Below are 14,009 nucleotides of genomic sequence, written 5' to 3'. Positions count from 1 at the left end.
CTATACACAGAATTAAAACACTTAGGTAAATTTTAAAGTTTTCAAAAAAACATTTATGCATTCCAAAATCTAACCCTAAGAACACATACAATACTACAACATATGTTGGCAAAACCTAAACCAAAGAATATCATGACTCACTACTTTCACTCATCTATGTTGAAAACAATTAACTTTTGTTATATCTTAATTTATATCTCTTAAAACATATGTTAATTACATGATTTCAATTTTTCGCTTATCAAAATATTTTTTACAAAATTTTTAAATTATTTCTAAGTAAACCTAGTCCAGATAAGTCGTCTGGACGACTTTCTGGTAAGTTCGTCTGGACGACTTACTGGAAAGTCGTCTGGGCAGACGATTTACGGGGGTTAGAAACGTAAAAAAAATTCGGTTTTTTTGTTTGTTTACAAAGGGTTGGTTGTAATTTCAATAGTCTTTTAGGTTACTTTTGCATTTGTTTCAAGTTTGGGTTAACCTTTGTGTTTGAAATCAAGTTGTGAGTCATAATTTTCCCTCTCTTTTTTATAGGCTGCTTCTAACAGTATTTAAAACCTTAGTATAACTACTGCGTCGCTGGATCAGATTGTGTCCAGATTTCAATAGATACGCCACGCACACAAATACAAATTACATAGATTTTATGCCCTTAATTATTTTGATTTCCAACTCTCTTTATATTTTAATTTTCAATTAGTTACATAATGTGTAGTAAAATAATATAAATGATTGGATTAAATTAACTTAATTATTTGTTTTGCTTTTGGATGAATTCCAACACAAAAGACTTCGATGATGATTCGAACGAATTATTCCCCTCTCCCTCTCTGTAATCCAATTATTCTGCTCTAATTGAGAAATTTATTATAAAAAGCGGACTTATCACAATATTATTTTCATATTGACCCAAGTTGAAGGGGTTTATTATAAAATTACGTATGTTACTTATTTCCAATATTTTTATAAATCAAGATTCGAACAGTACTGTAACATTATGTGATTTGTGGTGGATAAAAATATGTGCCAATGTTCGTATTGTATTATATTCTTCACAGCGAGTATAAGGAATGAGATTATTGTAAAAACAAAATGGTATCACTTTTCTTTAATCTTGTGACGATCATTATAATCAAGGAGATAATATTATCAACATAATGAAGTGCAATATATAGAGTCACTGAAACATAAGACCACCATAGTTTGAGACTCCAATTAGTCTTGCATACCTCTAGTTATTGCTCTTATGTTCATAGAATGAAAATGCCAAGAGATCCTTATGAGAATATAACAAGATGGATCAATTATGACCTATTTTAACATGAAGCAAATAATACATCAGTTATGCCCTAAATTAAATATCATGTCAAGATCCGCAATCTGACTACTCAAGGCAAACTACAAGTCTTCTTCTTCAACAATTATTGATGCTCTTCATCAAGAACTAAAACATTAAGAAAATTCGCACAATAGAAATGAAATGGTGCTACGAATGATGGATCACCATTTATGTGACATGCATTTCAACTTGGTAAGGTAATTTCTTTGGGACAATCTAGTGAGAATGGGCTCTGAGTTGTTTCGAACGACTGTAATCACTATTTAATTGTTCTTTCCGTGCTCTTTATTTTTGTCTTTGGATGAGTACTGCACAAACCTTAGAAGATATATCTAAAAAAACTATGTAACATATGGTTTTGAAGGACCATTTAATCTTTTTTTTGATGAAACTAAAACATGTACGTATAGATGGATATTTAATAAATTAATATTTTAAATTTTATTTTTAGAATTCTTATGATTTTTTAGAATTCTTATGATTTTTAGAATTCTTATGATTTTTATTAATATCATCAAATTATAATTAACGTATATGAAGTTTATAGAATAAAAAAAATATTTTTAACCTATTTCTAATTTTTAATACTTTGGTTTTAGTTAATAGGCCTATTTTTTTTAAAAAAAATATTTTATATTTGCATTTATAAAGTCATACATAAAAGTGTTAAATGTAAAATAAAATTTTAAAAATATAAGAAGGGCAAATCTCCAAAATAGCACATTTCTAAGTTTATATCACAAAAATAGCACTCAAAAACTAAAATGACCAAAATAGCATCTTTCTAAGTTTATCCTTTGAAAATTTTAATTTTTTTATTTTTCAAAATTTGAAATCTTATCCCCAAAACCTCATTTCTAAACTCTAAACCCTAAACCCTAAACCCTAAACTCTAAGTTTGTGACTTTTGATAAAAGATTAAGTGCTATTTTTGTGACTTTTGACCTTGAGTGTTAGTTTGGGAACATAAACTTGATTTAGTGCTATTTTTATTTTTTTCTCGTATAAGAAAACAAAACTATTTTGTAGAGATCATGATAAATTTTAAATAAATTTGATGTTTGAATTTAATAGTAAAACTAAAATAAATAAAACATTTTATGTCATTGTAATAAGAAATTCAGACTAAATTTTTGCTAAAAATAAAAAAGAAAATTATTTTATAATTATAAAAAAAAATATTTTGGATAGATTTTCAAAATCTCACGACCTTTCGTAGGAGCCATTTAAAGCTTTTATTTGAATATATATCTGATAAGACTTCTCTTGATATCTTCCTCGGTGTGAATAATCTCTCTCTCGATTTCCCCTGTTCACGGACCTCTATCTTTCACAGGGGATCGAGATATCTTTTTGTGTGTAAATTATCTTTCGATCTCTAAGATCGATCATCCTTTCGGTTAGCCGACTTTTGATCTTCGCGGTGGCGATTTTTGTTGTGTTTCTCTGTCTCTTCGTTGAAGCGGATCTACAAGCTACCTTTTATCTTCAGTGAAGAAGAGTTATCAATCTGCTTTCCACTGGGTTTCACTTGACATCTCGATAGTTACTTGGTCAAACACCTTCTTCACCGCTTCTCTGATTTCTTTTTTAGGAGAATCAGTCTCCGCTATGTTTATGTAGCCATCTATGGAGTAAGTGGAGCATCTTTGATAGAAAGAAGGAAGAGTTGATGGAAACTGAAATCGTTTACGAAGGAGATTCAGTAGAGGCGGCATTTGTTGCATGAAGGACACGTGGTGTCTCGTGAGGCTTCTTCAACTGACGCGTGGGTGAAGAGATTGCACAAACCGCTTTCGTTTATTTTCTAAAACCTAATGTAAACTTCTTTGGGCCTTACTTGTTTAGCCCAATACCAAAAAAAAGAGGCTTTTATTTGATCTGTGTAGAGATTTGTCTGTCTTTGTAAGCTAAATAATTGGACCAAAAGCGTTATTCTAAAGCATTGCTACTCAGGTTTTGTGCAGTCACGAGTGAATGTTAACGTGTCGGTGTATGAGTGGTTCGTAACACCTATGCTGTGTTTTGACTTTTGATTGTTCTTAATTTCTTTTAACATTAAAAAAAAAAAAAAAACGGCGATCGGACGGTGAAGAGGCAACTAGACTTCAAAACTTACGAATAGTAATCGTTGGATGAGAGTATCTAATAACAACCGTAGGATCAGATTGCATCGTAAATCTATCCGTCTAATATAATCCCGAAATTGAAATTTGAAAAGATGTAATAGAGAGAGGGACGAGAGAAGCTTTTTCTCTCAAAGAAGAAGAAGAAGAAGAAACCCAAAGTCTCTGTCTTTTCTTCAAATCTCGCTACTTCTTCTTCTTCGTTCTGGTGCTTAAACCCTTCAAAGCCCTAATTTTCTCGATCTCTTTACAAGTGGATCAAATTTCGAATTTCAAAATTGCCGTTTGAGTTTCAGTGTATACGGGTCGAGGGTTTTCTAGTGCGGAAGTGATTAATCCGCCATCGGATCTTGAATCGTCCGTGTTTCTCGAGCTGATTTGTGTGATCCGTTGCGTTGATTATAAGCTCTGAGCTTTAAAATTTTCTGGGTTTCTGCGGATACTGAGAAATTTGAAAATCTTCAGATGGGAGAAGGAGACGAATTCCCGCCTAAAACGGAAGAGTTTGATGCCCCGACGAAGAAGACGGCGAGGCAACTCGACTTCGCTGGTGGGCATTCACAGGCTAATCAAGCTCCTGCCACGGTGGCGGTTCCGATTCCACCTTTACAATCTCAACTCCCAATTAGGCTTCCGTAAGTTTCAAAAGAATCGTAGATGATGTTGAATTCAGATTTGGGGATTGAAAGTATAGAGATCTTTATACAGATTGATGTTGAATTTCATAATCTCACGCTTGTTTCTTATCGTTTAATCCCTAGGAAGCCAGAATCTCCGAAGCCTAAGCCAAGGCCTGTTGTCGAAGCTGGAGATGGAACCACCCCTCTGAAGAAAAAACACTGTAACTGTAAACACTCTCGCTGCTTGAAGCTGTAAGCTCTTTTTGTTTTCTCTTTCTTACTTCAGTAGTATGTTGTTTGTTATAGACTCATTTTGTTTGAGTGAAACTCTATTAAATGTTGTATTGGTCAGGTACTGTGAATGCTTTGCATCCGGCACTTACTGTGATGGTTGCAACTGTTTAAACTGTTTCAACAACGTTGACAATGAACCCGCCAGACGAGAAGCCATTGAATCAACTCTCGAACGCAATCCTAATGCCTTCAGGCCTAAAATCGCTAGCAGTCCACACGACCCACGAGATAACAGGGTATATATATTGAGTGTGTGTGATGCTGCTTTAAACTTATGCTGCTTATGAATTTCAATTTCAAATTTGCAGGAGGTGGTTGGTGGAGTTGTGATGTTAGGGAAGCACCACAAAGGCTGTCACTGCAAGAAATCTGGATGTCTCAAGAAGTACTGTGAGTGCTTTCAGGCAAACATCCTTTGTTCTGACAACTGCAGATGCTTGGGCTGCAAAAACTTCGAAGGGAGTGAAGACAGGCTAGCTCTCTTTCACGGTGAGCATTCACATGGTGCGGCTTATCTCCAACACGCAAATGCTGCCATAACTGGAGCTGTAGGTTCCTCGGGGTTTGCATCTTCTCCTGCTCCTAAGAGAAGGAAAGCTCAAGACATTTTCTTCAACCAAGCAGCCAAAGATCCATCTATTAATAGGCTTGGCCAGGTAAAACCAGGTCCCTAGTTTCTGATTGATGATTAGGGAGAGTGAGAACTTATTGTATTAGTATTGGTATCAGGTAAGTAGCGGGAAAACGACATCTTCAAAACCTGTTTCTCGTCATGGAGGCCCATCCAAAGTTGTATATAGGTAAAATGCGTTATATGTTTGCATAAAAAGCTAAATCTGAACCAGAGATTGCAGAAACTGATTACACATATTTTCTATTTAAGGTCTCTCTTGGCAGATATAATTCAACCACAGGATGTGAAAGCACTTTGTTCTGTTCTGGTAGCTGTATCTGAGGAAGCAGCCAAGACATCAACAGAGAAACGGTTGGAAAATCAGACGGAAACTTCATTAGCTTCTTCTGCGCAAGACAATAACAATGGTACCGAGGTTGAGAAGGCTGTGAGTGGAAATGAAGCTGGTGCAGATGAGTCCAATTCAGATGGCTCTAAAGGAAAGTCACTGTCTCCCGAAACCTTGGCTTTGATGTGTGATGAACAGGACACTATGTTAATGGTTGCAGCTTCGTCTAATTGTTCGGTGGAGCCACCAAACGGGCAAGACCAAGGTTATGCAGAGCAGGAGAAAATAGTATTAACCAAGTTCCGTGACTGCCTTAACCGAATCATCTCATACGCTGAACTAAAAGGTCTACTACATCTCTTCTCTCATTATGGCCAAACAGAAGATTCGCGTTCTAAAAGCTAGTTTTGTTTGTTGCAGAATCAAAGTGTTCTTTGTCAAGGATGGATACAGAGTCACCTGTACACGCGGCTGTGAAAGTAGAGCAGGTGGTTCAACAAGGAGCAGTCACAAACGGAGTTCCACAAACCACAATACAAGAACCTTCCCAGCTAACTTCTTCATACACACAAACTCAACAGCCTCAAGCTCCATCTGAGAAGAAAGATCTATGAATCAAGACATTTTACTCTTAACATTACTTTACAGAGAGCAACAATGGCAGCTGAATCCGATTTTCCATGCTTAATTTATGAGGTAACAGCCACCAATAATGGCAGATGATTACAATAAATGTTCACGAAGGTTGTGTTATTAGACTTTTTTTTCTTAGTTCTTCCATTAAAATTCTTGGTTTTGATTTATAAATGTTTCTTTGCGACTTGTTGACATTATCTGTGTACATTGCTGTTACTTAGTCCACTCGATTATTTTACATATTAATATTTCTTTTAAGAGTTTTTTTTTTGGTTATAATGTTACGTATTTATCATGTTCTTGAAATATTCAAACAGCTACTTATTGTGAAGTAAATCAACCAAATCAATTATATTGCTTTAGAAAGATAATAATAGCCAGTTCTTGTAACCTCAAAGCTTGTATCACTGAAGTATATAACTCTCAATGCGTTTTCAATTGAAATAAAGATTCATATTCATATCTAAGGAGGGACATAGACCTAAGCTTACATTATACACCTTTTTGTAAACACACAAATCACAAATGAGAGGAAAGTTACAACAATGAAGAAACTGAAAAGACGCACACTCATCATCAAACATTCAAAACCACAAATCCCAACAAAAACTAGAAACTGTATCCTTCTGCATGAGTTTCTCTAAACGCTTGTAGCTCTGTCAATGGAGGCTGCCGGTTTATCCATTGTCGATAGAATTTGCGGCATTGACATTCCACCCGAAACAACAATCTCTGCAGATCAGCAATGATATATTTATGTGAAGTTCAGAAGCTTTCTGCTAATTGACTTTGTTAATAGTAAAGAGGTTCGCGATCTCACCTATGCCTTCCCGGACCGAGAGATTTGGCCTGATAACGTCGTTACTGTTGACAAGTAGGATATCTCCGATGTAAAGGTGGTTCGTTGGAACATATACACAACAAAGTTCCTCCTCTGTTGGGTAATTCTGCAAGGACAAAGAGCATTATAACACACATAAATTGTCTAGATTTTCGTATTCATAAGTTAGAAGCAGTTCAAGGAACAATAAACGAAATCCCTAGTACTCACCTGAAGAACAACAGTTGATGTAATAAACCCGAACGCGTATTCGCCTACACGTGGATGCCTGATGATTGCAACTTCCTTGAAAGCTTGTGTATTTTGATCTGTCAAAAAAAAAACATGGTATGAACAAGGATAAGAGACTGGAATATTCAAATCAAAGTATAATGGTGAGAATGCAAAAAATGAGTTTTTTTCATTAAGAGACCAGGAGAAATGGCAGTGCTGATTTGCTTGGAAGCGTTGTAGATGTGACGAACAAATGGCATCCGCTTGATAAACCACTCCCCCAGGTTCAGAACCGAAGCCCCCAACCATGAGGACATGAACACCCCGACCAAGAAGATGAATGCGATTGAAGTCAAGAAACCGAAACCTACAAAAAACCAAAAAAAATCAGACTCATGTGAGATAAAGACACTAACCAGATGGTTGACTAGAACACGAGGGGGAATGCAAACGCTTACCAAAAATGTTGATTCCAAGTTGAGCATAAATGGGAGAGAAGAAACCATCAACAAAGTGAATAAACCACCATGTTATATAGAATGTAATCGCAATGGGAAGGAGGATAACACTGCAAAGAGAACAAAGACAAATGTGGTTAGAAACTAACAAACAACAATATATGAAATCTGTGATCAAATGACAGATTTCAAGTCTTGCTTGCTTACCAGCCAGTCATGAACTTCTTTGAGGCCCAACCCCTTATGAACAAGCTTAAAGTCTGCAGAAAACAGCTAAAGCATCAAACCACACTGCTCTGTGTGAACCAGAGAGAATCAAGAATTCTCCAAAGCAAAAAAAAAAAAACACACACTTGGAATGCACTAGACAATCAGAAAGCTTCAAACTTGATGTCTTTCAAATAAGAAACTTATCTCTAAAGAAGTAGTTGTTGTTAATTTCTTTCTAGGGCAAAATCAATTTCTCAGATTTTTTTGAACACTAAAAAGGAACTCGGAGCTTTAAATCAAATCGAATTCGATTGTTAATCTTGAAATGAGCAAAGGAGGAAGAACATGGTCGTAGCTTTCTAGATCAGGGAAATTAGAAAGTAGACCTCGTGGCTAGCCTGATGATGCGAAGAGGAAGAGGAAGACGGCTTCGAAGTAGAACCTTCCTCTTTATCAGCGACGGGCATCAGAAGCTCCAGATCTCTTTCTCGATTGGCCATCACCACCGTCGGCTTCTCGTCTCCCATCGCCAGTCGAAATCTTCTCGGAGAAGAGAGAGAAATGTCGGAGGACTTCAGGGCACGGAATCGAGTGGCGGTGAGATGAGACTTTTCGCCGGCGACTGTGTGAGCACATAAAGTGGTTCAGCTACTAGTTGTTACCTCCTCCTCCAACTTGAAGCGGACTCTCTCTCTCTCGTTTTCTTCGGGTCCTTGTTCAGGATTGGGTCGGGTCCTTCGGTTCTGAGCTCTTACTTCTATAATTTTTTGGTTTGGTTTTCAGTCAATTTTAACCCGGTACTAAATATTTATTACAAAAAAAAAAAGTCGGTTAATTTTGATCAGGTTTAGGTAGAGCTGTTCAATATGGTAAAACCAAACCGTACCGTACCGAACCGAACCGAACCGAAATAGACAATATAGTTTGGTTTTGGTATATACTATATAAACCGAATGGATATAATTTTATAAAAACCGTAGGATTTGAATATGGTTTGATATATAACCGATTAAACCGAATAAACCGAACAAAACCGATTGAAAGTAGAAACAAGTAAATATGTATCTATTTTATAACAATACATGAAAATCTATTTGTTACATAAGTTAAATTTGTGTTAATAACTATTACCATAATTTTATAGTAATAAAAAACCTTAATTTGTAAAACACTTGAACTATAACTAAATTACAATACATCGCAATTCAGACATCTTATTTTTTAAGTTTTTTTTAATCTTTTTGATTTATTTTTGTCTTCACTAAATTAATATAAAGATTATAAATTTGATGGATAATAATTAATAGAAAATTTTCAATTGAAAAAATATAACTTTAATGAACACTAAATATGAAAGAGTGGAAAAACTTTTCTTTCATGTTTCTGTTTTGTTTCATATTTTTATTTTCAAAATTTCAAGCTTTGATTTTAGTTATAGATTTGATTATTTTATTTGACGGTGGAATCATTTTTACTTTTTTGTTCATTTATTAACATGTAATATATTTTTAATAAATTACTGTGTTGACAATATGACTCTAAAATTCATATAATATGATCTCAAACAAAATAATTATGTTTTCTAGTATAAAACCGAATAAACCGAAAAGTGACGGTATATAAACCGAACCGAACCGAAGTAAATATGAATTTAGAATGGTAGTTATATTTTACTAACCGAAATACCAAAAACCAAAAAAACCGAACCGAAACCGAACCGATATCCGGATTGAACACCCCTAGGTTTAGGTCATAAAACCCTAAAATATGCAAAAATCCAAAAATATATCTAAAAACCAAATTTTTATTTAAAATTCAAAACTATATCTAAACTAAAATAAATATATGTAATACCAAAAATATATCCGAAATACTTAATATTTACAAAAAACCGTTGGATAATTTGAATACTCAAAAAAAATCTTGGTTAGAACGAACCTTCCGAACCAAAACATGCGGGTGCAACAGAAAAATACCTTACACGTTTTTTAAATAAACCCGAATCCAATACAAACTTGTATTCTCATACCGGTTCCAATTCCAAAATTTGTTTTTGGTGAAATTTTTAAGTCTAGATAACGTATATCTTTGTCGGGATGGAATCCCCAATATATTAATAAAGAAACATTTAAAAAGTTATAACCAATAGTTAGTTTGTACTAATTAAAAAAGTATCATGCTGAGTTGTCACGTAATTGGAATCCTAATTTTGCTTACGTGACGGCTTGAGAATCAATTGAGAATTTTGTTAGTCCAAAATTAAATTGATAGAGAATGTTATATTATGGATCATTCATTTATCAAATTGAAATTATTATATATTCTTTCCTTAAATAAAATCTATGGAATTACCTAATTTTTTTTTTTTGACAGCAAACATTCATAGACTCATGTAGACTCTGTAAACCAAGGCGGTAACTCGGCATCCATGTGTACGACGAAAGACGGTTGATTCCGAGCACTGCGTGCCAAGCGATCCGCCTTTATGTTTTCCGTCCTAGGTACATGAACGATATCTGAGTTGGTGAAGCTTCTTCTCAAAAGCATAATGTCTTCCAGGTAGCTTTCAAATGTTGGTCATTCCTCTGGTTCTGAAACCATCTTCACCAATTGAAAACAATCCGTTGCAAACGTCACCTGAAACTGTCTTAAATTCTTCATACATTCCATTGCCCAAATTAATGTCTCCATCTCCGCATGAAGAGGGGAGAGACATTCCCTTACATTCCTTGCCGCTAACAAACCGTCAAATCCCGGTAGCGTGTTGAACCAGCCTTGCCCTGAAAATAAGTCATTATCTTTCCAAGAACCGTCTGTGAAACACCATCTTCCTGTAGTCCCTGAATTAGGTCTTATATGTACTTCATGTACCAACCTAGGATTATTGATAACATGTGTCTCAGCCCAAAGTATTGGTTCCAATTCGGCTAAATTAAGTGTTTCCCTCGGATCAATATCAAAATTACTGAAAACTTTATTATTCCGGCCCTTCCACATGTACCATAATATCCATACAAACTGATGGTCTTCCATTTTTGGGTTAACTCTCCAAAATATATGGCCCATGTTGGCAAAAAGAGAGCCCATAGGAAAAAGATTTGGATTCGAATCTTGGATAGTGGCCACACTTGACGTGCCGGGGGGCATTCAAAGAACACATGATTTATTGATTCCTCCGGATCTCCACACCGTGCACAACATGTATCTCCTTGTATTCCTCTCGTTTTTAGATTTTTTGTTACCGCTATACAACCTGTCAACAGCTGCCATAAGAAATGCTTTAACTTTGGAGGACACTTCACTTTCCAACAAAATGCCTTAAGTATATCCACATTTGGTCCATAAACTTCTGGTGGTTTTTCCTTATCAGGATAGATCCTTTCTACTTGATACCCTGATTGTACCGTGTATTTTCCATTATTAGTGAAATGCCATTCATTCCTATCTTCCATCTGATTTCTACTCAAAGGAATATTTTCAATCATTTTTGCATCTTGGGGTTCCACCAATGTCCTAATGGCCTGTAAATTCCATGTTCGGGATTCCTGATTAATGAGAGAATCTACTGTGAGGTCCGGGTAACTATTATGAAAGTTTTTGTTAGCTGGTCTCGGGTGAGTGGATGGGATCCAAGGATCATTCCATACTGAAATAGATGACCTTGTTCCAACCCTTTTGATTAGTCCTTTACAAACCAGAGATCTAACAGAAGTAATTCTCCTCCAGCCATATGACGGAGAATATGAGCGAATCAGTTCCATGGGTGAAGCATTCCTGAAGCACCGTCCTTTGAAAACTCGAGAGAAAAGAGTATTTGGCTTCTCGATCAGCCGCCACAATTGCTTTCCAAGCATCGCCGTATTAAAATCAGTCAAATCCTTGAATCCTAGCCCACCATTATCCTTGTGTACACATAATTTATCCCATGATTTCCAATGCATGCCTCTTGTGCTTCCTCCTGGACTCCACCAAAACTGAGCTACTGCACTCGTTAGTTTCTTAACTGTAGCTTTCTGTAACTGTAGCATCCCCGATCCTTGCTAAGGATCGTTGGAACGGGCCATGGGATGAGGGAACGTGCAAGCCAGTCGAAAGACTTTAAGGCAAGTGTTCCCTGGTCTGAACAAAAGGTTAAGTCCGAGGAATGATCTGGACTTAGCCAAGAAAAGGGAGAAAAACGAAGAAAAGGAGCTGGACCGAGCTAAGGAAGAGTGTAAAGAGCGGGACGAGCTGGGCGAGCTGGGGAACTGGTCGAGCAGTATGCTGGACAAGCTCACTGAAGCTAAATCAGCTCGATAAGCTAGTGGACTGAGCTCAACCAGCTGGACCGACTGTCAGCTAGCTCGACTCAGCTGGGTAGAGTGTTCGGCGGTTGGGCCGGTTGGACGAGCTTGGGGAGGTTACGAGTTGTCGGCTGGATCAGGTGCGGAGCTGGACTGGTCTGACTAAGCCTTGCGCGTGTGGGAAACGTGCCAAGCTGTTGGAATCGGTTTCTGGCCGAAGAGGCGCGTATGGATAACCGCCCAAGCGGTTGAAAATGCACCCTTTCGCCCTATAACCGTCCCTGACTGAGTTTCTCTAAATATGGGGCCTTGGGGTCGGTTTTGGACACGGATTTTCTTAAGGAAAAACACCAAAGTTCGATCAGAACCAAAGGTATCCGAAAGAGAGAGAGAGACTTGTGCGACCTGAAGAGAAGGCTTGACCGGAATCAAGTCTAGAAGGCGATCTGACCGTGATTGCAGGAAGAACGATCCGATCATGGTGGATCTAAGGGAGAAGGCGAAGCAGACTGCGACTGTAACTCCGGAGCGCACGTCTAAGGTATGGACTGGATAAGCCATCGTCGTGGCCTTCGGGTGAATCCGAACGGGGCTTTGGCTGATCGGCCTAATCCGGTTTCGTCGTTCAATCCTTACTTGATTGCCTCTTCTTTCTTCTGTATGAACGATCGGGTGTCTTGGTCTTAGGACCGGGTAATGGATCATGGCTTAGAGCCGATCCGATCATGCGATCCAATGCTTAAGTGTTGGATCCGATAGATCACAGATCATAGTCGTTTGGCTTGATCGATTTATGGACGATCCGGATGGTTCAGCGAGTAAGACGGTTTGATCTAGATCCGCAAACTGAACTTGATTGATCCGGTTAAACAACTGGATAAGTCAGATTATACTAAGGGGATTTTCGGGTTGAACTTAGAATGAACCGATTATTGTTGCATGCATTAGAAACTGACTGGTTAAGTTATCAGATAGATGCTTACGTTTTGTTGGTTTCAGGACATGATGGTGATCGCTGGAAGGACTTGGCTTAGACGTGAAGACTCGAGGCCGCAGATGGATGGGTGGTTGGATAGACTGATTAGGATCGAACAATTGTAATAGCTTATAGCAAACTCTCAATTTGTATCAAATCCTTTGTGATATAAATAAAGAATCACTTTATCTTTTCAGCATATTGACTCTAATAAAACGCATAAAGACTCTATAAAATGAATCACAAAATATATGAAAACGGACTTAAGAATATCCAGGCCTTAAAATCGAACTAGACGGCCTGGTGTATCCATGGTCGATCCAAAGGAACCTCACCGGACTTAGAGTCCGTGTTAGGGCGCTTTAAGTTGGTATCAGAGCATGCTTGATTCTAGGATTAGTTGGGTTATGGGGAAACCACTCATCCGGCTCGGGTCTCACGGTAACGTTTTGCTTAGTCTAGGATGTTTTATATGTTGCGGTGGTTCGCTAACATGTTTTATCCTCAGGCTGGAAAAAGCAAATCATCAAGGACAAGGAAAGACAAGGGACCGGCTGAACCAAGTGCCGCGGCTTTGGATGGAGTCAATCCATTGAACACTAGTCCGATCGGACCTGTGATTGGAGAGAACGCTGGTGAAACACTAACGGTTCAGACCAACCTTGTTGATACCGGGACTCGGGTAGAGGATGACCCTCTTAACCGCAACCTGGAACAGCATGACGAGGAAGTCGTTGAGTCCTTGAATGCGGGACGTCACTCGGCTCCGGCTGCTGGAGCGAGAGACGAACAGGCCGGACGTAGGCGTCGTCGGGCCGCAGAGCCATCCATGAGGGAACTCTTGAAGGCATTGACGGCTATGGCAACTCAAATAACTACCCTGACGCAGGCGTTCACACCCTTGGTGAACTCGTCTGTTGGGCAATCGACTCGGATTCCTACGGCTATTCCTTTAGTTGGAGGAGAACGGGTCATGGAAACAGCTAGGCCTGGGCATTTCGGGTATCGGTTCGGTTCGGTTCGGGAATTTCGGGTTTCGGGTAGTTCGGAT

At 37.8% G+C, this 14,009-nt stretch overlaps 2 protein-coding genes across 2 annotated transcripts; one reads left to right on the top strand and one right to left on the bottom strand.

Moving 5' to 3' along the window:
• Positions 1 to 3,776: 3,776 nt before the first annotated feature.
• Positions 3,777 to 6,218, top strand: LOC106303739 (protein tesmin/TSO1-like CXC 6; the record flags this gene model as incomplete). Its single annotated transcript, XM_013740053.1, is given in 7 exon segments — positions 3,777 to 4,100; positions 4,227 to 4,337; positions 4,438 to 4,615; positions 4,688 to 5,035; positions 5,109 to 5,179; positions 5,263 to 5,687; positions 5,762 to 6,218. Coding segments are annotated over 7 exon segments (1,497 nt in total). The 3' UTR covers positions 5,956 to 6,218.
• Positions 6,219 to 6,390: 172 nt separating this feature from the next.
• On the bottom strand, positions 6,391 to 8,455 carry LOC106303552 (protein CONTINUOUS VASCULAR RING 1). Its single transcript, XM_013739817.1, has 7 exons — positions 8,086 to 8,455; positions 7,697 to 7,749; positions 7,490 to 7,599; positions 7,231 to 7,398; positions 7,029 to 7,126; positions 6,798 to 6,924; positions 6,391 to 6,709 (listed from the first exon to the last, which is right to left on the bottom strand). The coding sequence occupies exons 1-7, from the start codon at positions 8,224 to 8,226 to the stop codon at positions 6,618 to 6,620; spliced, it is 789 nt and encodes a 262-aa protein (XP_013595271.1). The 5' UTR covers positions 8,227 to 8,455; the 3' UTR covers positions 6,391 to 6,617.
• Positions 8,456 to 14,009: the final 5,554 nt, after the last annotated feature.

This window comes from Brassica oleracea, chromosome C7 (assembly GCF_000695525.1).
Source record: "Brassica oleracea var. oleracea cultivar TO1000 chromosome C7, BOL, whole genome shotgun sequence".
Classification (NCBI taxonomy): domain Eukaryota; kingdom Viridiplantae; phylum Streptophyta; class Magnoliopsida; order Brassicales; family Brassicaceae; genus Brassica; species Brassica oleracea.
Note: the sequence above shows the minus strand (reverse complement) of the source record. Positions and strands in the feature narration are given on the sequence as shown.

Excerpts from the sequence above, each read along its gene's own strand:
- LOC106303552 (XM_013739817.1), bottom strand. The coding sequence starts at position 8,226 with ATGGGAGACGAGAAGCCGACGGTGGTGATGGCCAATCGAGAAAGAGAT. Across the intron at positions 7,127-7,230 it reads CAGCACTGCCATTTCTCCTG|ATCAAAATACACAAGCTTTC; the intron begins GTCTCTTAATGA and ends TTTTTTTGACAG. Across the intron at positions 6,925-7,028 it reads CATCAACTGTTGTTCTTCAG|AATTACCCAACAGAGGAGGA; the intron begins GTGAGTACTAGG and ends TTGTCCTTGCAG.